At 43.8% G+C, this 27,666-nt stretch overlaps 1 protein-coding gene across 1 annotated transcript in view; it reads right to left on the reverse strand.

Moving 5' to 3' along the window:
* Positions 1-1,937: 1,937 nt before the first annotated feature.
* ndrg2 (NDRG family member 2) overlaps positions 1,938-27,666 on the reverse strand; it is a 36,763-nt gene continuing 11,034 nt past the window's right edge. Inside the window, exons 2-16 of the mRNA XM_033983840.2 lie at positions 13,972-14,057; positions 13,071-13,112; positions 12,867-12,972; positions 12,336-12,456; positions 11,666-11,728; positions 11,172-11,232; positions 10,959-11,045; positions 9,974-10,030; positions 9,526-9,629; positions 8,775-8,813; positions 8,506-8,557; positions 8,393-8,440; positions 7,946-7,981; positions 7,807-7,858; positions 1,938-5,868 (exon numbers count right to left, since the gene is read on the reverse strand). Of these exons, the coding sequence (XP_033839731.1) occupies positions 5,705-5,868; positions 7,807-7,858; positions 7,946-7,981; positions 8,393-8,440; positions 8,506-8,557; positions 8,775-8,813; positions 9,526-9,629; positions 9,974-10,030; positions 10,959-11,045; positions 11,172-11,232; positions 11,666-11,728; positions 12,336-12,456; positions 12,867-12,972; positions 13,071-13,112; positions 13,972-14,046 (1,107 nt within the window). The 5' untranslated portion in view covers positions 14,047-14,057 and the 3' untranslated portion in view covers positions 1,938-5,704. The remainder of the gene's footprint in view (positions 5,869-7,806; positions 7,859-7,945; positions 7,982-8,392; positions 8,441-8,505; positions 8,558-8,774; positions 8,814-9,525; positions 9,630-9,973; positions 10,031-10,958; positions 11,046-11,171; positions 11,233-11,665; positions 11,729-12,335; positions 12,457-12,866; positions 12,973-13,070; positions 13,113-13,971; positions 14,058-27,666) is intronic.

A 27,666-nucleotide genomic window follows, 5' to 3' on the forward strand; every position in this document is an offset into this window, starting at 1 on the left:
ATCACAAATACTTATACCCACTGTGCTCTACATGCAGTACATGCAGTACATGCAGTACATGCAGTACATGCAGTACATTCTGCTGTTGTTTTGAAGTACTTCCTCCAGGTTGTTTGGACCCGCCTCCTCCTCCTGCAGTTGAATGAATGCGCCCGGGCCGGTTCCTGGAGCCGGTTCCTGGAGCTGCTGGACCAGGTGTTGTGTCCCAGTGACAGCCTGAGGACACGCCCCCTGAGGACACGCCCCCTGAGGACACGCCCCTGAGGACACGCCCCTGAGGACACGCCCCTGAGGACACGCCCCTGAGGAGGGGCTTTAAACAGAAATGAGCTCGTGTCAAACAGTTATTTTTTTAAAAAAGTCCAAGGTGTGAAATGGAACGTGGTTAAATTCTGCAGAAATAAAAAGGTGAGACTCCACAGACTGAAGGAGGAAACACAGTCAAAGTGTTTTATAGACGATGACCACAAGAGGGCGCCACAGTCAAACACATCACACTGTGACGTGTCTGTGCAGTTTAGGGTCAATAAGACTCCAGACAGTTTAATGATTTTATTCTGTTTTATATTTGTGATGATCCACACAGTGTCCACAAAGTGTCCACACAGTGTCCACACAGTGTCCACAAAGTGTCCACACAGTGTCCACACAGTGTCCACACAGTGTCCACACAGTGTCCACACTGTCCACACAGCGTAGGGAACAGGCAAAAGTGGGTGGGGCCAAATACAGTGATGTAATTCATTATGTGATTTGATGCTAAGAAAAAAAAAAGAAGCTAAAAACCTTGAAATGTTTGCAATAAATATTCACTGAAATAAGCCACAATATAAACAGTTAAAAGTTTTCTAAAATGTGTTTTATTTTATTTTCTATGATATTCCTGTGACCTCGTTTAAATGTGACCATGTGATCATGTGACCATGTGATCATGTGACCATGTGATCATGTGACCATCTGATCATGTGATCATGTGATCATGTGCTCTGCCCGGGGTCCTGTGTTTGATTGTAAATCCTTCTTTCACTGTTAAACTCCTGAGACACAAATTTAACTCTCCTGATTGTTTCTCCCCATTTTCAGGTTAAATGTGATATAATCTGAACATTGTTAAACTGAAGCTAAACTTTTATATTTGTATTTTGGAAATTTCAGACTCAGTTTTCTGTGAATTTTCACTCTGTCATTTAAGTGTGTTCTATTGTTTATGTTCTATTGTTTTATTTTATTTTGTATATGAACTTCTTAATATTCCAGATTGAATGTATTGTGTTTAGTAAAGCTTTAAATTAAACTCCTGCCTCAGAGAAACTAATCCCTCCTGATTCTTTCTCATTTTCAGAGTAAAACATTTAGTGACTGGGCCGTGGTCGTTTTGACATTTTGATTTCATGTTGCCATCTTTGTTACAAACGTCTGTTTGTGGCGACAGTGGCTCAGTGGTTGAGTGTTGGTCCCAACCTGAAGGTCAGAGGATCGAGTCCCGCTCAGACCAAGTTCTGTCGTTGTGTCCTTAGGCAAGACACTTCACCCACATTGCCTAGTATGAAAGTGGTGTGTGTGTGTGTGTGTGTGTGTGTGTGTGAATGACAGGTGTTGGTCAGAGGGGCCGATGGCGCAGATTGGCAGCCTCGCTTCCGTCAGTCTGCCCCAGGGCAGCTGTGGCTACAGTAGAACCATCACCAAGTGAAATGAATGAATAATGAGTCTAGTGTGGAGGTCTGAGGCTCTAAAGCTCATCACAAGTGTAATTATTGTTTGTGCTTAGTCCTGATGACAATTGTGATTATTTTTAATAGTCAGCAGTGGCTCAGCTGGTAGAGTTTGCCCATTGATCCTCTGGACATAATGATGACCGGTCGACCCTCAGGCTGGTGTGAAATACTCTCTGTTTTGGTCATTTCTACAGTTTTTATAAAGAGACAAACGTTTGTTTTCTGTAAGTTTTTATTAATATTTAAGTTGCTTCTTCAGGATGATCATTGTGTTAACACAGAAAAAAAAGCCACACAAATAAATCTGATTGTTTCCTATTACAATTATTATTAATATTTAATTTTTATATTATTCTTCTCCTTCATCAGCGCTAATGCTAAAAAAGTTACACAAGAACTATCACACGTTTATCTAAAGTCTGAACACACAGACGAGAACAATTTATAGAAGAAACGCAAAACATGAAGAGAAAACATAATCCAGGAACAACTGTGAAGAAAACAAAATGGACACAACCGCACAACCTCACGAAGACGCGCCGCCATTTTGTGTCAACCTCGCTCCCTCAGAGACGCGCCGCCATTTTGTGTCAACCTTGCTGCCCTCACACAGACGTGCCGCCGTTTCGTCTCTAATTCGCTCTCCTCGCGAAGAGACGCACCGCCATTTTGTCTCAGCCTCGCTCCCCTCACAAAGACACGTCGCCATTTTGTCTCAGCCTCGCTCCACTCAGAGACGCGCCGCCATTTTGTCTCAACCTCGCTCCCCTCACAAAGAGACGCGCCGCCATTTTGTCTCAACCTCGTTCACACAGACATGCGCCGCCATTTTGTCTCAGCCTCGCTCCCCTCACAAAGACACGTCGCCATTTTGTCTCAGCCTCGCTCCACTCAGAGACGCGCCGCCATTTTGTCTCAACCTCGCTCCCCTCACAAAGAGACGCGCCGCCATTTTGTCTCAACCTCGTTCACACAGACATGCGCCGCCATTTTGTCTCAACCTCGTTCACACAGAGACGCACCGCCATTTTGTCTCAATCTCACTCCCCTCACAAAGACACGTCGCCATTTTGTCTCAGCCTCGCTCCACTCAGAGACGCGTCGCCATTTTGTCTCAACCTCGTTCACACAGAGACGTGTCGCCATTTTGTCTAAAGAAAATGGAAAACTTCACTTTCTGGCTCCTGTCGAGATTCAATATTTGGCAGAATGTTCTAAACTTTTCCAGGGCGTAGGACACGATGGTACAGACGGTTTTAGGATCAAACGAGCGCCGTGTGAGTGAAGGTTCATGATTTTATCGTGTTGTCGGGTCTAAAGCGCCGCACAAATATCCACCAAACTGTTTTGTACTGATTTAAAGATGTGCTGTGCTCTGAGCGCCACCTGCTGGTCTCTGTGGACGTTTTATTACTTTGCCTTTAATGTTCCCATGATGTTAAACTTATCAACCAGGTGACACTAAATTATAGATCAGATCTGTGGAGAGGCGACCCCGCTCAGAGACAAAGTTCAGGGTGAACATTCGAGGCAAAACAATAACATCTCCATGGAGACGAACGCTAATAGACAAGTTACACAGCGCAGCTTTAAAACATTTTGAGTCTGAAAAACTTGATTGTATCTGTCACATAATATTTGTATCACTGGCGCCCCCAACTGCTCACTTTTGGTACACGTCAGACGTTTCCAATGCGACGGCTGAAAACGTTTAAATTAATCTCTTTAGTGCCATTTTTATGACTCACACCTGAATCTGAACTTAAAGAGAAGATCGTGCAATATCAGGAATAATGTGAGTTTAAGAAAGGATCACTTGACAAAAACCTAAAGCTAGCGGGCTACGTGGCTAGCCTAACTAGCAAGACAAGGGAAAAAGAAAATACTGCATTTAAGATACAACAATACGCATGCAATCCTGGGGTACGGGTCCGATTAACCCCGAGTCACAGGGCAGTGCTCAGCTTCAGTGGAAAAACGATTTAGAGTCACGTCGAAAGCTCACAGTGGAATTCAAATTGTATAAAAGGTTTGATGTTGGCAGTTTAACGCTTCATTGGTATAAAATAATATCACAGTTGGTCTAATTTATATTTTGGCAGTGAAAAGGGCCGAGTTTTATCAGTAAATTTGTCTCGTTTTGAAAGACCCTGGCCTTCCATCCTCAGTGCTGCTTTATTTGTGCTTCTAACACACTAGCTTTAATTAGCTTTAGCATTAACCCTCTCTCACACGTTACACATGAACAAAAACAATTAGCATTAGCCTCTTTAGCTGCTAGCTAGCTGCGTCAGGCCTGTTTATTAGTTTGCCCCTCTGTAAAGTCGCACACGCAGCTGGGTTTGTTTGGAGGTAAAAAAAAACACCCCAGAAGGATTTAAAACACAGTGACTCCTTCTGGTCAAGGCCAGCACTGCAGACGCTAAATATCCACGCTAGTTAGCGCGTTTGCTAGGTGTCTCCTGTGTTAATTTGAGTGGTGCACCAGCGTGGATATCGGGGTGTGCAGTGTGAGACCTCCAGCAGTTGTGGAAGCACTATTTAGTGTACGACTAGAATCAAAACAAGTTCAGAGCTACGCTAGCTCTCAAGCGCACCTTCGCCTTTACGCTAACTTGCTAAATGCAGCTTCTCACACCCTCCAAGCAAAACAAATCGATATTTTCTCACACGCTCACATAAACATCAAAAATTTGAATAAAAAAAGAAAAAAATCCAGTCAATATTCACAAACTGTTTCAAACTGTTCAGAACGAGCAAAACGAGAAGTGCCCCGCCCCCACGCAGTTTTCTAAATTGTGACGTTTAAAAAGTCAATACTGCTCCATAAACTGCAACATCTAAACATTATTAAGTTTCAAATGTGAAAAAATCAAATCTGTCAAAAGGTTTAAACTGAAGACGTTTGGTTTTGTCCAGGAGGTTTGTTCAGGTCAGATTAAGGTTTGAATGACCACGACAAATATGACCACGGCACAGGTCACTCATTAGACCAACAGGTGTGTTCAGTGTCCAGCAGGAATCTGACCAGAGCTGGAGAAACCTCTTGGACAAACAGCCTCTTCAGTTTAAATTTACTGGTGACAGACTGGATGTTGTTGCAGACCTGGACCTGGACGATGGAGCGACACAGACGCACAAACATCGTGTCTATTTGACGCAACAAACCCAGTGTGATTGTTAAAAATGATTACATAATTTGGTAGATTCAAAATGTTCCTTATCGCCTTCAGAAATGACACGAGCTTCACTGGATTCTAAAAACACAAACTTTTCCATCACCTATGAAAATCCATTAGTTTATTTCTACTTTTTACTCATAATTTAGAAAACTGTCTTTTATTCAGAAGGGACGTCCTCCTCCTCGTGGGACGACACAGACGGGGCCAATGGAAGACGGAAACAACATCGACGAGGAAGTAGTCGCTAAACAATGGCTCTTATTGGCTGCTAGCTTCAGCTCATCGGCCAATCAGTAGCGTTCAACCTCTTTGTGAGGCTGGAAACAAACTTCAAATCAAACAAATGTATTAATATGAAGTAAAAGTACTTTAAAGTATTCGACAAACACAGTTCTATTAATATAAGTATCTGCTATAGTTTTATCTGTAGCTTCAAACTCAGAAAGAGAAAAGTGTTACGTCCATTTTTTCAACAATAATCTGTCAGACGCAGAGTTATTAAAAGGGGCGTGGTCTGTTTAGAAGTAACGCCCCTTTGTAGATTAAAGGGCTCCATTGGTTTACGGGCTGCAGCAGACGGAGCGAGGGAGGACGCCGCTTTTCCATTTCCAGTCCGCTTGAAATGGACTACAAACGTAAATCAGACGGACTACAAACACGCGGCGGCTCCTCCCCCTCCCCGTCTGCGTCGGCGCTACACGGGGGAGTGACGGTGGCTGTTTAGTGACAAAAAAAAGCTCCTGATTCTGTATTTGACTGTGGTGTTTGCTCATCTTTCCCTTCTCTCTCTCTGTCGGTCTGGCGTCTTCAGCAGGACACCTCCATGGTTTGGGACGGGCTGGGGGGCATCTGGCCTCCCTGCGAGCCCTGGGACAGCGTGCGCGAGCGGGACCGCGATCCGTCCATGGAGTAAGAGGAGGACATGGAGGTGGTGCGTGAGCGGGACAGGCGCGTCATACAGGACGAGGCCACTGTGGAGACAAGGAAACGTGAGGTCAAAGGTTAGAGGATGTCAGTGCTGAACATTTTTACCTGCACCTGTTTTGTTTTCATATGATAAAGTGACATTTTGCCCCAGAAATAATAAAAATAATAAAAAATAAGTCGCCGTGAGCCGTCAGCTTCAGCTCCAAATGAAGCTCATCGTTTTCCAGCGTAAATTAGAGTCGATGGAGCAGGAAGCGCCACATGATCACTTCCTGTTTGTAACGCGGTGGTTAGCAGGTTAGCTACGTCCATTTATATAAACAGTCTGTGGGTAAAACTCACATCTCTGCTCTGAAAGTTGTGAAAAGAGCTTATAAACTCATCAGCGTGAATAAAACGGTGAGTAAAACGTCTGAATGTTTGTACGACTGCTCATTTTTCACATTTTTAAGTTTAAAAATCAGGAACAGCATCTTTGGTTCAGCTCAGCAGGTCACGTTTAGAGCTTAAAAATATAAATATGAAACTTTATAAACCATAAACAAACATGATACAAACACAAACGTTTGGAGACGTCACAGTTACACTCACGTTTAAACCACGAGTGAAACTTTAACTGAAGATTCAGTGTTTGTGTGAGAAGAGCATGGACCAGATATCGGATCAGTTGGTATCGGATCAGTTGGTATCGGATCAGTTGGTATCGGATCAGTTGATATCGGATCAGTCGGTATCGGATCAGTTGGTATCGGATCAGTTGGTATCGGATCAGTTGATTTCCCATTGGTTTATTGATCTGATTTTTTCAGTGTATTTACTTTAAACGACAATTATAAAACATCTGGATCATTTTGTTCAAACATGTTTCATGTTAAATAAATGATCTCCTCTGGTATCGTTTGATGTCGGGAATCGTCAGAGACTTAAAGTATCGACATCGGTATCAGAACAGAACACGCCGGGTCAGTGCAGGAGTTTAAGTCAAAAACTTTAACTTTAGGACTCTGTCATAAAGAACCTGAAGTACTTAAAGTTTAAAGTTTATAAAATGTGAGGAGGTCCCCAGAGTGAGGCCCAAGACCTCAGTCTGAGGACAATAGAGTACTGTAGTACTGTAGTACTGTAGTACTGTAGTACTGTAGTGCTGTAGTACTGTAGTGCTGTAGTGCTGTAGTGCTGTAGTACTGTAGTACTGTAGTGCTGTAGTGCTGTAGTGCTGTAGTACTGTAGTACTGTAGTGCTGTAGTACTGTAGTGCTGTAGTACTGTAGTACTGTAGTACTGTAGTACACTGCAGACTGTAGTACTGTAGTACTGTAGTACTGTAGTACTGTAGTGCTGTAGTGCTGTAGTACTGTAGTACTGTAGTACTGTAGTGCTGTAGTACTGTAGTACTGTAGTACACTGCAGACTGTAGTACTGTAGTACTGTAGTACTGTAGTACTGTAGTGCTGTAGTACTGTAGTACACTGCAGACTGTAGTACTGTAGTACTGTAGTACACTGCAGACTGTAGTACTGTAGTACTGTAGTACTGTAGTACTGTAGTGCTGTAGTGCTGTAGTACTGTAGTACTGTAGTACTGTAGTGCTGTAGTACTGTAGTACTGTAGTACACTGCAGACTGTAGTACTGTAGTACTGTAGTACTGTAGTACTGTAGTGCTGTAGTACTGTAGTACACTGCAGACTGTAGTACTGTAGTACTGTAGTACTGTAGTACTGTAGTACTGTAGTACACTGCAGACTGTAGTACTGTAGTACTGTAGTACTGTAGTACTGTAGTGCTGTAGTGCTGTAGTACTGTAGTACTGTAGTGCTGTAGTACTGTAGTACACTGCAGACTGTAGTACTGTAGTACTGTAGTACTGTAGTACTGTAGTGCTGTAGTACTGTAGTACTGTAGTACTGTAGTACTGTAGTGCTGTAGTACTGTAGTACTGTAGTGCTGTAGTACTGTAGTACTGTAGTACTCTGCAGACTTACTGTAGCCCATGCCCTGGATGAAGTACTTGAAGGCCTCCGTCAGTTTCGCCGGCTGAAAAAGACAAAAATAAATTATTATTTAACTTTTTTTTTCTCTTGTTTTAATTAAATTAATTGTGAATCATTTGAATAAACAAACCTGAGTGATGTGAGGCTGACCCCCGGCATCAGCCATCTGCACACAAACACACACATTATACACACAAACACACACACACACATCAGCCATCTGCACACAAACACACACACACACATTATACACACATTAAACACACAAACACACATTAAACACACAAACACACAAACACACACATTAAACACACAAACACACACATTATACACACACACATTATACACACAAACACACACACACACACACACACACATTAAACACACAAACACACACATTATACACACAAACACACACATTATACACACAAACACACACATTAAACACACAAACACACACAAACACACACACATCAGCCATCTGCACACACACACATGTATGTGAGTTTACACACACACGACACGTTTAAACACACACACACACACACACATTAAACACACACACACACACACTCACCTTGAGGAAGGAGGTGGTGGTCGGGTCTAACTTGCTGTTGCACTCCACCTGGTGGCCACAGAGGAGCATTACACACAAATCACATGAGATTAAAGTTTATTTATGAAACTCACAGCAGCTTCTTCATACGGGGCCTGGTCTCCAACCACCAGCATCACCGGACACCTGCAGGACACGAGGAGACATGTCCACACGTTTACTATGTCCTCCACTCGTTTATTATGTCCTCCACTCGTTTACTATGTCCTCCACTCGTTTATTATGTCCTCCACTCGTTTATTATGTCCTCCACTCGTTTATTATGTCCTCCACACGTTTACTTTTTAGAGTTTTATGATTATTCTTCGACTGTGACCTTTGACCTTTGACACGTGTGACTTACTTGAAGGAGTTGTTCCGGTCCAGGTGGAGTTGACTGCGACTAAACGACAAAGAGTTTGAGTTTATTTTACATTTCTATAGTTGTACTGGGAGCAAAAGCAGCTGTAGTAGTAGTACACAGTAGTAGTACCTGTAGTAGTAGTAGTAGTAGTACCTGTTGTAGGCCTGTAGTAGTAGTATTTGTACCTGTAGTAGTAGTAGTATTTGTACCTGTTGTAGTAGTAGTAGTAGTACCTGTTGTAGTAGTAGTAGTAGTAGTAGTAGTAGTAGTAGTAGTAGTAGTAGTACCTGTTGTAGGCCTGTAGTAGTAGTAGTAGTAGTAGTACCTGTTGTAGTAGTAGTAGTAGTAGTAGTAGTAGTAGTACCTGTTGTAGGCCTGTAGTAGTAGTAGTAGTATTTGTACCTGTTGTAGGCCTGTAGTAGTACTTGTAGTAGTAGTAGTAGTAGTAGTAGTAGTAGTAGTAGTACCTGTTGTAGGCCTGTAGTAGTAGTAGTAGTAGTAGTAGTATTTGTACCTGTTGTAGGCCTGTAGTAGTACTTGTAGTAGTAGTAGTAGTAGTAGTAGTAGTAGTAGTAGTACCTGTTGTAGGCCTGTAGTAGTACTTGTAGTAGTAGTAGTAGTAGTAGTAGTAGTAGTACCTGTTGTAGGCCTGTAGTAGTAGTAGTAGTAGTAGTAGTAGTAGTAGTAGTAGTAGTAGTAGTACCTGTTGTAGTAGTAGTAGTAGTAGTAGTAGTAGTAGTAGTAGTAGTACCTGTTGTAGGACTTCCAGAGCAGCTCTATATTTGCCACATGAGGAGCTTTGTTGATTCTGTCTCGGTGAAACTGGACGAGCTCCGTCTGAGACGACAGCTCCTCCTGAGGACACGCACATTCAGTCTATAAGGTTCTCATGGACATTCAGTCTATAAGGTTCTCACGCACATTCAGTCTATAAGGTTCTCATCTCTGTTACAATTTACACATTTAAATCACAAAATTCATCTAAACCATTAATAAAACAAACAAGTCAGAGTATCAACCATTAAATGACGTCTAAAACATTAAACTCAAACATGAATCTGTCCAAATAAAACGTCAGAGGCTCAAGAGAAGAAACGACTGAAACAGGAGAAACATCTGGACAGAACAGGGCGGAGTCTTAAAGAACCACCGTAGTGTAAACTGTTTAAAAACCACGTGGAGATGTTCAAAGTCCTCACCTGACTGAAGAGGTGGGTCATGATCTGCTCCGTCAGAGACTGAGTCACTGCACTCAGCTGAAACACAAACAGGAAAGAAAAAACACTGATGAGAAGGTTTGGAGGAGGAGATATGAGGAGGAGAGAGGAGGAGAGAGGAGGAGAGAGGAGGAGAGAGGAGGAGAGGAGGAGCAGAGAGCGGAGGAGGAGAGAGGAGGCGATACAACACAGACAATGTCCCTAAAACTAAAACTGTGATACTGAAGAGAAGTTAAGGACAAAAGTCTGGACTGAACCAGGTTCATCCGAGTCCAGCCCTGGTCTCAGATGGATCATCACTGTGTGTCTCACAGGGTGATGGACTCATTACATGAGCTTCACAGCTTCTTGGGGTTCCATGTTTTTCACAGGGTCAATTGGGAATAGGTGAACGACAGACACTTCCATATGTAGCATATAAACACAGAACTGTAGATAGTATGTTGATACGTGTGTGTGTGTGTGTATGTGTGTGTGTATGTGTGTGTATGTGTGTAGGGGTGTGTGTGTGTGTGTGTATGTGTGTATGTGTGTGTATGTGTGTGTATGTGTGTAGGGGTGGGTGTGTGTGTGTATGTGTGTATGTGCCTTACTAAACTTTGACCATTGTGAAAAATAAATTGAAAAAAAAAATAAAAAAAAATGATGATGTTATGTCAGGGTTCCTCTCGGTTCCTCTTGGTTCCTCTGAGGTTCCTCTGAGGTTCCTCTTGGTTCCTCTCGGTTCCTCTCGGTTCCTCTGAGGCTCCTCTGAGGTTCCTCTGAGGTTCCTCTGAGGTTCCTCTGAGGTTCCTCTGAGGTTCCTCTGAGGTTCCTCTGAGGTTCCTCTTGGTTCCTCTCGGTTCCTCTGAGGTTCCTCTGAGGTTCCTCTGAGGTTCCTCTGAGGTTCCTCGTCCCTAAACTCTGGTCTGAAACGCTGATCTCTAAACATGAAAGTGTCATGTCGGTGGAGCTTCTGTGTTCGTACTTTCTGAGCGGCCCAGTCGATCCAGCTTCTGTCGTTGATGTCGATATTGACCAGAACCAGACCCTCCACCGAGTCCGGGTTGGCCAGCTACAAACACACAACACAGAAGTTACACAGATACTCTCCTCTGTGTGCAGTAGTGCAGTAGTTGTAGTACACGGTGCTCTGTGTGCAGTAGTGCAGTAGATGTAGTACTTTTTACTGTGTACTTACTGTGTACTTGGAGAGGATGAAGGCTCCTGCTCCGACTCCAATCCCGATCACAGTCTGGAAGCTGCACAAACAGAAAACAAGGTCAAATAAAGGTCAGTTCATTTTAATGCTCTGACCTCTGACCTCTGCTCGAATGTTTCCTCGTCACACACACACCTGGAGTTGTGTTTTGTTTCATCCTCACACATTTAACCCACAAACCCTTTTTCTCTCAAACTGAAAACACTCTGTTCCACCTTGTGATGTCATCATGTGATACAGGAAGTGCTCCACTGTGTTTTTAAACTCCACCTTCACTAGAATCATCTGGATCATTTCAGTCCTGGAACTGTCGATCTTCTACTGAACTGAAGGTAAAAGGAGGAGTTAATGTGAAAACTACCACTTGATGACATCACAAGGTGGAACAAAGCGTTTTGAGTTTGGTCGTGGAGTTTTGTTCTTATTTTCGAGGCTTTTCGAGTCAAACGTCTAAATAAATGTTTCAAACTCACTTGAAAAACTGCAGAACTGGAGGAATCATCTCTGCGACCGTCTCCATGGAGGGATACTGATAACTGCAAACACAAAACCACATTTATCTGGACAAAACGTCAAATGAAACGAACAAGGACGTCTGCTTTTTTTATTTTTGTATCTTAGTGTTTATTATAGATTTTTAAGTTTCATAATTGTATAAATGTGTGTAAAAGAAGAGAAGAAGCACGAGGAAGATTATAAACAATATCTTAAAGCAGATAGTCTGTTTGTAGCAAGAGAATGTTCCGCAGTACGGCATTAAACATATATCCTCCTCATGAAGATCATCAGCTCACGCCACTAGGCCAAGTTACAGGTCAGATCTGTGGAAAGGCATTTTTTAAATCTTGATTTTCTGCAATAAAAATGAGCAAAAACAGCTGAAGTTTAAAGCCATAACTGAAACGTTCTTGGACAAACAGGCGGAGGATTCTACCAGGAAAGTTCCTCATTGTGTCTTTAAAGCTCATGGAGGATTTAGAGGAGCAGACAGAGACTTTAAGGTTAAACAAACAGAGGGATAATAACGTGGAGGTGCACAGGATATGAACGTCCCGGGGCAGAGGACGAGCTCAGGGATTTACTTTAAACGAGAAAACAGGAGGGTTATTACGGGACGGGCGGAGGCGGGACGGGCGGAGGTACCTGACGGGGAAGACGGTGGCGCCCTCCTCCTGCCCCGGGATGTCGATGTGGATCAGGGTGAAGCTCTTCACGATCTCCTGCATCTCCTCAAACTGGAACAGCGTCGAGAAACAGCTCTTACCTGGAAAAGGACGACACGACTTCAGTGTTATATTTATATTTATATTTATATTTATGTAGCATCCTAACTGTGTCCAGGGTCACCTCTCCACAGATCTGACCTGTAAGGTCTGCTGGGCTTAGTCTGCGAGTCACAACAGCCACAGCAACTAAACCAGGACTAAACCAGGTCTAAACCAGGACTAAACCAGGACTGAACCAGGTCTAAACCAGGACTAAACCAGGACTAAACCAGGTCTAAACCAGGACTGAACCAGGTCTAAACCAGGACTAAACCAGGACTGAACCAGGACTAAACCAGGACTGAACCAGGTCTAAACCAGGACTGAACTAGGTCTAAACCAGGACTGAACCAGGACTAAACCAGGACTAAACCAGGTCTAAACCAGGTCTAACCCGTCTTGTACTCACTGTCCAGTCCCACGTCGTGGCAGGTCAGGATGGCTGGACGTCGAGAGCTCCGAGCTCCTTGGACCGTCACGTGGAGAACTCCATGAGGCGTCTCGATGTTGTGCTCCTGAAGAACCACACGTTTCATTTACTGTTTGATTCATTTAAGTTTGAACAAAACGACTCGTTTGGTTCATTCTACACAAACTGAATCGTGTTTTTTACCTGTCCTTGGTCCAACAGGATCCTGGCGGCCAACTCTGCATCCTGAAAAACAAACACCACCATCAGGAGAGGGAGGGGTGGAGGTGGAGGAGAGAGGGAGGGGTGGAGGAGAGGGGGAGGGGTGGAGGAGAGGGGGAGGGGTGGAGGTGGAGGAGAAAGGGAGGGGTGGAGGAGAGGGGGAGGGGTGGAGGTGAGAGGGAGGGGTGGAGGTGAGAGGGAGAGGTGGAGGAGAGAGGGAGGGGTGGAGGAGAGAGGGAGGGGTGGAGGTGGAGAACATGAATGGAAGAACAGATGGGGCTTTGTAATGTGAACTCTGGTCTGTGATTAAAACCCACGTTTGAAAAAGAGAACGACGAATAAAAAGAAGAGGAGAGGAAGAGGAGGAGGAGAGGAAGAGGAGGAGGAGAGGAAGAGGAGGAGGAGAGGAAGAGGAGGAGAGGAAAAGGAGGAGGAGAGGAAGAGGAGGAGAGGAAGAGGAGGAGAGGAAGAGAGCGCTCCTGTCCTCTCGTGCACACTCTCGTTCACACGTGCATCAGTCTGCCCCAGGGCGGCTGTGGCCTCAGTGTGGACACGACAGAACGAGGCTTTGACACGAGCGTTACAAGAAACACATTATTATTATTTTATTAAATGACACGTCCTGATCTGGAGTGTTACATAAGTCTGTGTCACATGGGCCATGGCTCCGCCCCCTCGGGACAGAAAAGTTCCATAGTGCACTTTAAATTAGATGACGTCATCAGGTTTAGAGCACACGCCCGACAACCAGAAGGTCTGAACAAACAAGTATTCTTCAATTCAAATATTACTGAAGTAAAAGTGTGTACTCTGAAAAGTACTCACATAATGTGACTGTGTACGTGTGTTTTGTGAACGGTGCTGTGATGTCATGACCTCTGACCTTGGTGCTGTCGGCCTGACCCGTGAGTAAAGGCTTGTCTTCTGTGATGGCAACTTCCTGCATCTCTGTCGCCATGATGTCACTTCCTGTTTGGGAGAGAGACAAAAACACGACATCATCATCTTCATTCACTTTGACTCAGAATAACCCCGTGTCCCCTCCACGCTACGCCGCGCTCCGCCGCGCTCCGCCGCGCTCCGGGACCTCGGCAAAGTTAATTAGCAATTAACGCCGAGCTGTAGTTGGAGTAAATAAAAGTCTGAGGGAGACGACGTTTGAACAGTGTCCACAGGGACAACACCACGACCACGACTTAAAGACCCAGACCGGACTTTTCATGGTTCAAAGGTTAAAGTTCATGGTTCACAGGAGTCCAGTAAATTATGACACACAAAATTACACAGACACATCAGACACCAACAGAACACACAGCATTTAGACCTGGTTTAGTCCTGGTTTAGACCTGGTTTAGTCCTGGTTTAGTCCTGGTTTAGTCCTGGTTTAGTCCTGGTTCAGTCCTGGTTTAGTCCTGGTTTAGTCCTGGTTCAGTCCTGGTTTAGTCCTGGTTTAGTCCTGGTTCAGTCCTGGTTTAGTCCTGGTTCAGTCCTGGTTCAGTCCTGGTTCAGTCCTGGTTCAGTCCTGGTTTAGTCCTGGTTTAGTCCTGGTTCAGTCCTGGTTTAGTCCTGGTTTAGTCTTGGTTCAGTCCTGGTTCAGTCCTGGTTTAGTCCTGGTTTAGTCCTGGTTCAGTCCTGGTTTAGTCCTGGTTTAGTCCTGGTTTAGTCCTGGTTTACCAACGCTCATGAGGACACGATAAAAACAGCACAGGACTGACAAAGATGGAGGATTCACTGAGTGAAGCTCTAAACCAATGAGCTCGTCCGTTTCCCCCGTGTGACTGAGATAAACTGATCTGATTGGCCGTGGCCCTGGCGGTCGGATCAATCACATCGATCGTCCGCTCGCCCCAGTGCAGTATTAAGCGCCGCTCAAATCAATGGGACCGTTTCTGCCTGATCCGCCCTCCACATCTGCGCCGTTTCCTGGTGGTGTCGCGTTTTAATCGGTCCCACTCGTGTTTCATCTGGTTCCGTGTGTTTTGTGTGAAGCTAAACGCCACAAGACGAGTCTGGTCCTGACAAAAGAGAAGACGAGGACACGACGTTTAGAGACGACGAGGAGACGCTCGGGGTTAGATTCAACGAGTGTTTACTGTTTATGTGCCCTTGAGCAAGACACACCCAGTGACACTTTAACTGAGTGTGACGCCACAGCTTCAGCTCCACATGTTTTTACACAGGTGGTGGTGGTGGAGGAGGAGAAGGTGGTGGAGGAGGAGGTGGTGTTCAGGCTGTTGTATCTGATTAGCAGATTTACTGTGTCAAAGGGACAGAAGAAGCTACTGCCCCCGTGTGGAAGAGAATAATAATACAGCACTAATACATTTTAACTAAGAAGTGTAAAGTTGTGTAAAGTTGTGTAAAGTTGTGTAAAGTTGTGTGAAGTTGTGTAAAGTTGTGTAAAGTTGTGTAAAGTTGTGTAAAGTTGTGTAAAGTTGTGTAAAGTTGTGTGAAGTTGTGTAAAGTTGTGTAAAGTTGTGTAAAGTTGTGTAAAGTTGTGTGAAGTTGTGTAAAGTTGTGTGAAGTTGTGTAAAGTTGTGTACTTCTGTCCTGTTCTAATTGGAGAGAGTGTGAACGATTAAAGTGAACAGAGCAAACAGCATCATCAGAGCCACACTGTACAGCTCTTTGGCTCACTGTACGGCTCTTTAGATCAGAGCCGTATCAGACACAAACAGCCCTGATAATGAGCCAGACGGTTCTGCTCCTGCTACTACCTCCTGTGTACATGTACTACCTCCTGTGTACATGTACTACCTCCTGTGTACATGTACTACCTCCTGTGTACATGTACTACCTCCTGTGTACATGTACTACTGTTGTTGACAAAAGTATTTCTCGGTCTGGACTAAACACGTGCTACAGACTCAGACTGATTCCACCTCTAGGGGGCAGCACTCACACAAAAACAACACGACACGACAAAAAGACGACACATTAAACTGGTGAATCTGATGAACGTGACACTGATCTGATCTAATTCACACGTTTAACACACAAACCTGCAGATTTAGACTGAAAACACTCTGTTCCACCTTGTGATGTCATCATGTGGTGATACAGGAAGTGCTCCACTGTGTTTTTAAACTCCACACACCTTCATTTATAGAATCATTTGGATCATTTCAGTCCTGGAGTTGTCTCTTATCACGACTGAACTAAAGGTAAAAGGAGGAGTTAACATGAAAACTTAACATGAAAACTCCCACCTGATGACATCACAAGGTGGAACAGAGCGTTTTGATCTTTGTAGATGTGACAGACTAATAATAAAGTGACTCAAACATGTGAATGAAACAAAACACAACTCCAGGTCTGTTTTTTGGATTAAACCTTTTTTGTTTTATTTTCTCTTTTTTAATAAAGTCAAAGTTAAATCTGAGGAAGTAGAAGTGACGTGTTAAACTCAATATAAAGTATAAACTCAAACTGCTGCAGAGCGCCCCCTGGTGTCCGTGTGGTGTAACCCCAAAGCCCCGCCTCCGGGTTTAATGAGCGTTAGCATAGCGTTAGCTAACGACCTTTATTTAAAAAGAGCTACAGTTTCCCCGAGCGACACAAAGAGCCTCAAATGAAACGAATGAAACGAATGAAACGGATGAAACCTGGGAGGAATGTTCTGGAATGTTCTGAATGTCCTGCTCGTCAATCAGACCAAACAAACCCCCGCCCGCCTCCGCCTTCCCTCCACCTGCCCCCCGCCCGCCCCCACACAGGGGGCAGGGGTGGAATGTAACAGAGTAAGTACATGTACAGTGTGTACTTTTTACTTGAGCACAGTTTGCTCTTGTATTTGTACTTTTACTTCAGTATCAGACCTGACGTGGACGAGAAGTGAAATCCTCAAACTGAGCGGCTCCTTTGCGCCCCCTGTCTGCAGGACGGTTACAAACACACACTGAAGCACGTTTCAGACAGAGCGTCTCCTTCTGGAGGCTCTGACTCCCGGGGCGCGGCTCCGACTCATTTTTTTTTCAGGGTTTCTGAGTTTCTGCAGTTTAAGAGAATCAAAGATCAGAAGTAAATCACCTGTGAACAACAAACGTGTCACTGTTTAAAGATCAGTCACCTGCATCAATCACTAAGTTACACACACACACACACACAGACACACACACACACACTATGTGGAGCCTCAGATCAATGGGCAAACACTCTACCAACTGAGCCACTGCTGCAAACAACAATATTTTGGAGCGATAATTTAGAGATGGAAAAAAAGACGTTTAATGAAAATCTGTCCTGTTCACACGAGTCTCACATGTGAACAGGATCATGGTCCTGGTTCAGTCCTGGTTCAGTCCTGGTTCAGTCCTGGTTCAGTCCTGGTTCAGTCCTGGTTTAGTCCTGGTTCAGTCCTGGTTCAGTCCTGGTTTAGTCCTGGTCTTTTTCAGTATCGATACTTGTGAAACATGAGGCTCTAGATTCGATACTGGTCTCAGTATCGCTTGAGTCTGATTCTCGATACTTGTGACTCTCTGTGGAAACAGCTCCTGTCTCCAGGTTTTTAATGAACGACAGATCTGCACTCGTCCTGCAGGTTCACTCTGTCCTCCCCCGTCACCTGCTTCAGAAAGAACAGGCTTCCTCTGTCTCCCCTCTCTCCTTCTCTCTCTCTCTCCTCTCTCTCACTCCTTCTCTGTCTCTCACTCCTTCTCTCTCTCTCTCTCTCTCTCTCCTTCTGTTTTTTTATCACAGACTTTTGGGCTCAGTCACGACTCAGTCAAGAATCTGACATTTTGAATCTGGAGCCAAACTAGGAACTAATGATTCCACCTCTCTGAGTGAAGAGAGGAGTGAGGAGAGAGGAGAGAGGAGAGGAGTGAGGAGAGAGGAGAGGAGTGAGGAGAGAGGAGAGGAGTGAGGAGAGGAGAGGAGTGAGGAGAGAGGAGAGAGGAGAGGAGTGAGGAGAGAGGAGAGGAGTGAGGAGAGAGGAGAGGAGTGAGGAGAGAGGAGAGGAGTGAGGAGAGGAGTGAGGAGTGAGGAGAGGAGTGAGGAGAGGAGTGAGGAGAGGAGTGAGGAGAGGAGTGAGGAGAGAGGAGAGGAGTGAGGAGAGAGGAGTGAGGAGAGAGGAGAGGAGTGAGGAGAGGAGTGAGGAGAGGAGTGAGGAGAGAGGAGAGGAGTGAGGAGAGAGGAGAGGAGTGAGGAGAGGAGTGAGGAGTGAGGAGAGGAGTGAGGAGAGGAGTGAGGAGAGGAGTGAGGAGAGGAGTGAGGAGAGGAGAGGAGAGAGGAGAGAGGAGAGGAGTGAGGAGAGAGGAGAGGAGTGAGGAGAGGAGAGGAGAGAGGAGAGAGGAGAGGAGTGAGGAGAGAGGAGAGGAGTGAGGAGAGGAGAGGAGTGAGGAGAGAGGAGAGGAGTGAGGAGAGGAGAGGAGAGAGGAGAGAGGAGAGGAGAGAGGAGAGAGGAGAGGAGTGAGGAGAGGAGAGGAGTGAGGTGAGTAAACTACTACTGTATCCACGAGGACACAACGATAACTTTGTCCGAGCGGGACGTGATCCTCAGACCTTCAACACTGAGACACTGAGACACTGTCGTCCTGGCAACTCCAGGACTGAAATGATCCAAATGATTCTATAAATGAAGGTGTGTGGAGTTTAAAAACACAGTGGAGCACTTCCTGTATCACCACATGATGACATCACAAGGTGGAACAGAGTGTTTTCAGTTTGAGAGAAGAACTCGGCTTAAATCTGCAACTCCAGGTCTGTTTCTGACGAGGAAACAACATTAGAACAGATCAGAGAATGGAAGAGTACTGTGGAGTACTGTGGAGTACTGTGGTGTACTGTGGAGTACTGTGGAGTACTGTGGTGTACTGTGGAGTACTGTGGAGTACTGTGGTGTACTGTGGAGTACTGTGGAGTACTGTGGTGTACTGTGGAGTACTGTGGAGTACTGTGGAGTACTGTGGTGTACTGTGGAGTACTGTGGAGTACTGTGGTGTACTGTGGAGTACTGTGGAGTACTGTGGTGTACTGTGGAGTAGAGTTCTGTGGAGTACTGTGGAGTAATGTAGAGTACTGTGCAGTATTATGTAGTACTCTAGGACTCAGTGTACTTGTATCAGACTAACGGTCCACAGTCTTATCAGACTCTCGCTCTATCGCCCTCTGCAGGCGTCTGGCCCCGGGCCAACACTGAGGAACCTCAGGGGCCTGTTTAAAGAACAGTACGGCACATTTCTACAGGAGGATCTGCACCCCCCCCCCCACACACACACACATACACACACCCCCCCCCGCACACACACACGCACCCCCTCACATCGACACACACACACACACACACTCACATACACACACACATACACCCACACCCCCTCACTCCTACACACACACACACACACCCCCACACCCCTACACACACACACTCACACACACACACACACTCTCCCTGAGTTCAGATGGGTGATTGACAGGTGGATCAGGGTCACATGATCCGTCTGTATCAAAACAAACATGGCCGACGAGGAAAGAAAATATCACTGAGCCTGAAAAACACGATGGATTTCTGTAGAATCTGAGCGAAGAATGAAACTGAAACCTTCATTTGACTGAAACAAATGTGATTGGCTCGAGACGCGGCGGAGGGAGCGGTCACCTGACACGTCCGTCCAGACTCAGACGCCCCTCTGACTCAGCCCCGCCCACTCTCGCCTCTACAGGCCACTCCCTCGACCCTGAGGCCGCGTCTGTGCAGGAAAGTTTCACTGATAAAATCTCAAATAAAGTCGAGTTAATGTGAAGATGTAGCACCACAACTTATGTACTGTGACCACACGAACGCACACAGTCACACAACCACACAACCACACAACCACACAGTCACACAACCACACAGTCACACAACCACACAGTCACACAACCACACAGTCACACAACCACAAAGTAACACAACCACAAAGTCACACAACCACAAAGTCACACAACCACACAGTCACACAACCACACAACCACACAACCACACAGTCACACAACCACACAGTCACACAACCACACAGTCACACAACCACACAGTCACACAACCACACAACCACAAAGTCACACAACCACACAGTCACACAACCACACTGTCACACAACCACAAAGTAACACAACCACAAAGTAACACAACCACAAAGTAACACAACCACAAAGTCACACAACCACAAAGTCACACAACCACAAAGTAACACAACCACAAAGTAACACAACCACAAAGTAACACAACCACAAAGTAACACAACCACAAAGTCACACAACCACAAAGTGACACAACCACAAAGTAACACAACCACAAAGTAACACAACCACAAAGTCACACAACCACAAAGTAACACAACCACAAAGTAACACAACCACAAAGTCACACAACCACAAATTAACACAACCACAAAGTAACACAACCACAAAGTCACACAACCACAAATTAACACAACCACAAAGTCACACAACCACAAAGTCACACAACCACAAAGTCACACAACCACAAAGTCACACAACCACAAAGTCACACAACCACACAGTCACACAACCACAAAGTCACACAACCATAAAGTAACACAACCAGAGTCAAAGTAACACAACCACAAAGTAACACAACCACAAAGTAACACAACCACAAAGTAACACAACCACAAAGTCACACAACCATAAAACAAAACCACACAAAAACATAAAGTCAAAGTAACAACACAAAAGTCGATGGCACCAACAGAAACACAACAACATGAATAAAACAAATCAGTCTGAATCTACAATGATCAAGATACTGCAACTGATCAGTTTATTAACACAGAGTGTAAATATAATGTTTATTAACACTGTGAGTGTAAATATGTTTATTAACACTGTGAGTGTAAATATAATGTTTATTAACACTGTGAGTGTAAATATAATGTTTATTAACACTGTGAGTGTAAATATAATGTTTATTAACACTATGAGTGTAAATATAATGTTTATTAACACTGTGAGTGTAAATATGTTTATTAACACTGAGTGTAAATATAATGTTTATTAACACTATGAGTGTAAATATAATGTTTATTAACACTGTGAGTGTAAATATGTTTATTAACACTGTGAGTGTAAATATAATGTTTATTAACACTGTGAGTGTAAATATAATGTTTATTAACACTGTGAGTGTAAATATAATGTTTATTAACACTATGAGTGTAAATATAATGTTTATTAACACTGTGAGTGTAAATATGTTTATTAACACTGAGTGTAAATATAATGTTTATTAACACTATGAGTGTAAATATAATGTTTATTAACACTGTGAGTGTAAATATAATGTTTATTAACACTGTGAGTGTAAATATAATGTTTATTAACACTGTGAGTGTAAATATAATGTTTATTAACACTGTGAGTGTAAATATAATGTTTATTAACACTGTGAGTGTTCATATGTTTGTGTCTTTACATTATTTTATTGAAAGTTAAATTCACTGTTTCGTTTGTTTAAATCCAGTGTCGTCATGTGACCTCCTCAAAACTGAAACAGCAGAAAACAGAATTATCCACAGACAAAGTGCATCAGTGAAACAGAACTAAAGAAACATGACCCTGACCCCAGGACTGAAGCTTCAGACGAGAGAAACTCTGTCCAACTGAAGCAGAAACATTTACAAATAAACACAAAGTAAATGAGGAGACGTCAGAGCAAAGACTGAAGACCCCGAGATACGAACATTTAAGACCAAATGAGTCTGAAGCAGAAGAACAGAGAGACAGAAACAGAAATGAAGCGACGGAACAGGAAGTGCCACATGACCACTTCCTGTTTGGAACACGGCGGCAGGTTAGACATGTCCATTTAAATAAACAGACTGTGGTTGATCTCCTCCTGACACAGATCCTTCATAAATACTGAACTTTTCTCTGGTGAATCAAACTATGACCAGATTAAAAATGTCACTTAAAAAACAGATTTAGATCAAATTGGAAAGTTTAAGATTTGCAGAAAAAACATGAACCGTTTGAATCTTAAACTTTATAAACGTCACATCTGTTTTTACAAAGCCTCAGAGTAAAACAGCAGTGAGCTTCATTTAACAGCTCCTAATCCCCCCCCCCTCCTCCTCCTCCTCCTCTCCTCTCGTCTTTCCCTCCTCCCTCTCTCCTGTTCCATATTTATCTCCGTGTCCCTCGCTCTTTCTTCCATTGTGGTGTGTTGCTAGGCGATGTGTTCCAGAGCCTGTAGAATGTACAGTACCATGTTCCACTGGGTCAGACGCAGCATGCCTCCAGTTTGAACGCACGGCTCACCACATCACAACACGTTCTGTCCGCTCAGGTCAGCGCCGTCCAAAGTATCGAGAATCAGACACTAATCGATACTCAAACTAAAAACTAGTATCAAAACCAGATCCTCGTTTGAAGTTTCGATACTGAAACGTCCCATTGACAGAACAAATAAAACACATGGCAGAGTTTCATCATCATAGTATTGAGTATCGGTATCGAGTATCGAGTCTGTTAGTCCTGGAGTAAAGTTTTAAACGTTAGTATCGTGGCACTGGTTCATTTTTCTTTATGTTAATCCTCCTGGACGTGTTTAAAATGTGAACTTTGACCTTTGAGTCGTTTTATTTCTGACCTAAACTCAGTCCTGAAGCTCGGCTCAAAATTCCTTTTATATTTTGATGTTTTTATAAACTCGGCCTCGTTCTGAAGCTCGAGGACAAACTCCCGACGTTTCCATCTCACACATGAAAACATTTACTCTGACATAACTGAGGAGCGAAAGACGCGTTTAAAACATGAGGCTATCGCCGCGGAAACAGCGTCTGAAGAACACGCTTAAAACATGAGGGCAGACAAAAAAACAAACAGCACCACCGGTGTGGCATTAAACTTGCATTTATTCAAATAAAGGCATTTTTATTAACAGGATTCATACTCTGCCGTGACATCAGCTGGGTGTGTTCTGCATGTATGTCTATGGTGGAATGTTCAGCCGACACATTATCAGGAGTCTGCGTTCAGTCTGAGCTCATGGTCCAGTTTAGAGTTTGATTTTACACAAAAAGATGAAAATGACTCACTGCAAAACTGTTGGCTAATGCTAATGCTAATGCTAATGCTAGCGTGTGACTGATGTTCTTTGAGGGACGTGTTTAACGGCACAAATCACCTGTTGTAGTTGAGATAAATCAGCTCTTTATGGTCAGATTGTGTTAAAATAAAACTCAGAAAAACGACTAACAAAGCCTCAGACAGAGCAGTGCCTCCAGTTAGCATCACGCTAACAGGGAATGTTATGACATCAGCTGCAAAGTGTCAATACTTAAAAAACACGCAGTCTTATGGGAGTAACTTAAATAACAAGCTAAACATTAAAACTATCTGTAAAAAAGTAAAACACAACCAGGCCACGTGACGGGTCAGATCTCTGGAGAGGCAAGCACTTAAATGAGTTTGGTTTTGCAGGTTTGATTAAAGCTGCAGTCACACACAGACACAGTGGTGATACTCTGAACCACAACACTGAATACTGCAGTAAAATGTTTTGTAAAATGAGTGTTTCATGTTTTCTATTTTAAATATTGTAGTAAAAGTTTTTATTTTCCCGACGTTCGTCCCTTTTCTGTTCGTCCGCTCCATCTGCCACGTTCACGCTCACCTAAACATTTACTAAACACCGAGCTGTTCTCCGGAGCGAGGAACCGACAAACTCCTCAACTGTTTTAGATGAAGTAAAAATACATCATGGCTCAGGTTACAGCCTCGTACTCGTGACGCTACAGCGAGACCAAAATAACCAACACGACCAAATTAGAAGCGTCTCCAGTTACACACATTTGGATATTTTAAATACAGGAGCTCTTCCAGGGCGGCGTGGGCAGGGATTTGTCCACTGACGGTCGAGTCGAGGCGGCGGCGGCTCGGTTCATTCACAAACGTGGACGTGGTTCCTCTGATTACGGACGGTTTCTCTGAATGAAACCAGAGCCGCGCGGCGAGTAAACGGGACGAACAAAATGTCTCCACTATTTTTGAAATGTCACAACTCCCAAAATAGTGGAGTGTGGTCAGGGCGGTCCGGGCGGTCCAGGCAATCGAGGAGACCAGCGCTGAGCCAACATCACAAATCACACAAACAAAAACACCGTCCATCGCGGTAAAAAAGTAGAACTGTAATCGTTCGTGAGACATTTTATTTAATCGTCCAACAAAGAAAATGTGGTTTATCTCCAGAATGACCAGGACAAACTTCTCCTGATGACCTCGTCTGGATCTATGGTCAGTTCAGACTTTATTAAGAAAAGAAAATGGCTAAACTAAAGGTGACCACAGCTCTCAAAGGTCTGTGGGGAAAAAATAAAATAAAAAGTCTGTGGATCAGTTTGTTGTAAGTTCACACACAGATTTCTTTTTCGTTTTTGAGCTTAAATAAGAAAAATATGTGAAAAGTGCATTACGTTTCCTGGACACATGAATCTGCTCCAAACACATTCAATTATTTGAGGGAAATCATCTAAATCGCTCCAAAAATATCAGATCTTATCGTTCATCTGTTGCTCTGATTTTTCTAAACAATCGTCATCCATGAAAAAAAAACATCGATCTCTAGTCAAAAGTTTAATTAAATCATTACAAAATACATCCAAATGATCCCGTTTCACTTCTTTACATCTGATTTTTACCTATGACGCAACAATCCGGGTAAAATGCAAGCACTTTTGACTTATCAGAGAAAACGATTTTGGATGAAACAAAAACACAGCTCCAGGTCTGACCCCGGGACACGAGCAGAACGTGACTAAACACTCAAAAAAACACATTCTGCATAATAATTGTCACAGTTTTGTTCCGTAATAGTGAGTAAATACTAAAGAGTTCCGTTTCTTCACTCAAAATTTGGGACTAAAACATTTAGACAGTTTTTTGGGCGTCATCCTGATGAGGTTTTAACACTTTTCTGAGGAAACATCTGAGCGTGAAATCAGTCACAAGAAGAGGTAAAACCGAGAAAGAAAAAAACAAATATTTGAGCGTTTAAAGCATCATCTCTGTCTGCGTCTGTCGCCTCTGTGTTTACTCAGAGCTGTGAAAACACACGTCCAGGTTGTGTTAGCTCGTGTTAGCTCGTGTTAGCGCGTTCATCTGGCCTCACGCTCTTTGTTTTTGTGCTTCAAAAACAGGAAAAACAAATCCACCGTTTGCAGAGCAGAGATGTGTGTTAGTAGCTGTTAGCGTAGCATTAGCCAGCGTTAGTCACAGACCGCGCGCTCGGACGGCCAGGGTCCAGCTGGAGCGCGGACAAGCTAATCCCAAAGAGGCTACGCTAAAGGCTACGCTAAAGGAAAGAGAAACTCAAGACGAGGGACGAGAGCAGAGAGAACGTGACACGACTGAAGAAAAACACGACTGAAATCAGAGAGAACAGCCCCACGCTCGTCTCCACGGTGATGTTAATGCTTTTCCTGGAATGTTCCACAGTGCGGCATTGGACCCATCTCAAACTCCATGGAGACAAGCAAATGATGTGACCACGACGGGTTAGATCTGTGGAGAGGCGAGCCCAAGCGTTTCTACGTCGTTTTGAGCTATAAAAAAAAAACAATGCCACACTGCGGAACATTGCAGGCAAAATGATAACATCTCCATGGAAACAAGCAGCAAAAGTCAGTCAACCTTTTATACCCGTCCTCCTGAAGAATCTAACCTGTGTCAAGACAAACGGCTCGTCAGAACCGTCCCACAGCAGAAATATAAAAACACAAATATTACACACAAGGAACTGAGCACATGTACTCAGAGTATGTACTCTGAGTACTCTGAGTATCTGTATCCTCGTACAGTTACTCTAGTATTTAGAGGACGTGTTTGATCACAACATTTAGACTCAAACTGAACTCAGCTCAGTGAGATTTGAACTTCTCCAATGAAACCAAAAAAAAATGAAACAAACTGAAACGATCCTGGTTTTACTCCAGAATTTAAATGTGACTCTGTGGAAAAGTACTCAGAGTATTCAGAGTATTCAGAGTATTCAGAGTGCAGTACTGAGAGTATTCAGAGTATTCAGAGTGCAGTACTCAGAGTATTCAGAGTATTCAGAGTGCAGTACTCAGAGTATTCAGAGTATTCAGAGTGCAGTACTCAGAGTATTCAGAGTATTCAGAGTGCAGTATTCAGAGTATTCAGAGTGCAGTACTCTGGTCGTGTAAATACTTCTCTGTAGTATTCAGAGTGCAGTACTCTGGTCGTGTAAATACTTCTCTGTAGTATTCAGAGTGCAGTACTCTGGTCGTGTAAATACTTCTCTCTTCCCTCGTCACTGGAGAAGGTTGTTTCTTGCATCATAAACTCAAAGGCCACAGTTTTTCTTACAGATTTATTTCAAACTGACTCTGTCCATTGTCCCTCATGTCCTCACACTCGTCTCTCGTCCTCACACTCGTCTCTCGTCCTCGCGCTCGTCTCACACTCGTCTCTTATAATTGTGATGGTCTAATTATAGTTGTTGACTGGTTGAGACATAAAAAGACATTTCTCGTCTCTTCAACACAAACTATTTTTAAACCTCAGGCTGCAGAGACGTCGCACTGGACTTACAGGAGACAGACTCGTCCACAGTGAGTCTCTGTCTCATTTTTACTGTTTTAAAAACATTCGTTCAAAGTTCCTCACTGACTTTATAAATTCAGAACAATTTAACTACAGTAAAACACCATGATAAAAAAGAACAAACTAAAGTCTGAACAGGTCCAGAGGAGAGCAGCAGCCCTCAGGACAAAAGTGTCCCTCTGTGTCCTGTGCACAAACTGAAGTGACTGAGGAAGTGACGTCACCACAGCTTCAGCTCCACATGAGCCCACCACAATGATAAAAGCTAACATGTTAACTGTGCACTTCCTGATTATTGCATAATAAAAGGCTTTATAGACGGTCCACCTCTGAGCACTGACTGTCCCTTTAAGGCTGAAACACACTGTACTTTTGGATCAGTGAAACTTAACGTTTCAAGGTCAGTATTTGTGCTGTTCCTCAGACGCAGCGTTAATGGATTAGCAAACACCGCGCGGCTAAATGCTAATATTAGCCAAGTCGAAAGGTGAAAAGATACGAGACTAAAACAAAAACACGGAAATGTGCAGTTTAGAAACGTTAGCAACACAGTCACACTGCGCCGACTCTTCAAATATGAACCTTTAAAACAGAAATGATTTTAATGCGTCGTGTAAATCTGTGATTATTTAAATAAACGAGGACGAGTCTCCGGTAAAATCCACCGCCACAAAAGGTCAAAGAAATGAGTGAAAAGAGTTTCACCATCACCACCGGATAAACACAAGAAAGATCAGTTCAATAAACCTGTGCAAAGGAATGACATCTCCATGGAGACAGGCCGAGGACACACCCCCACCAGGAAAGGTACATAGTGCGCCTTTAAAACAAGTGTATTATGTGGAGTTTTGTAATATCCTGAAACAGTTTTTCAATTACACAAGAGAATGTGACGGAGGCTGGAGTGAAAGTAGAGCACAAGCGGGCGGGGACACTGCTTCAGGGGGCGGGGACACTGCTTCAGGGGGCGGGGACACTGCTTCAGGGGGCGGGGACACTGCTTCAGGGGGCG

This window comes from Periophthalmus magnuspinnatus, chromosome 18, assembly GCF_009829125.3.
Source record: "Periophthalmus magnuspinnatus isolate fPerMag1 chromosome 18, fPerMag1.2.pri, whole genome shotgun sequence".
Taxonomy (NCBI): domain Eukaryota; kingdom Metazoa; phylum Chordata; class Actinopteri; order Gobiiformes; family Gobiidae; genus Periophthalmus; species Periophthalmus magnuspinnatus.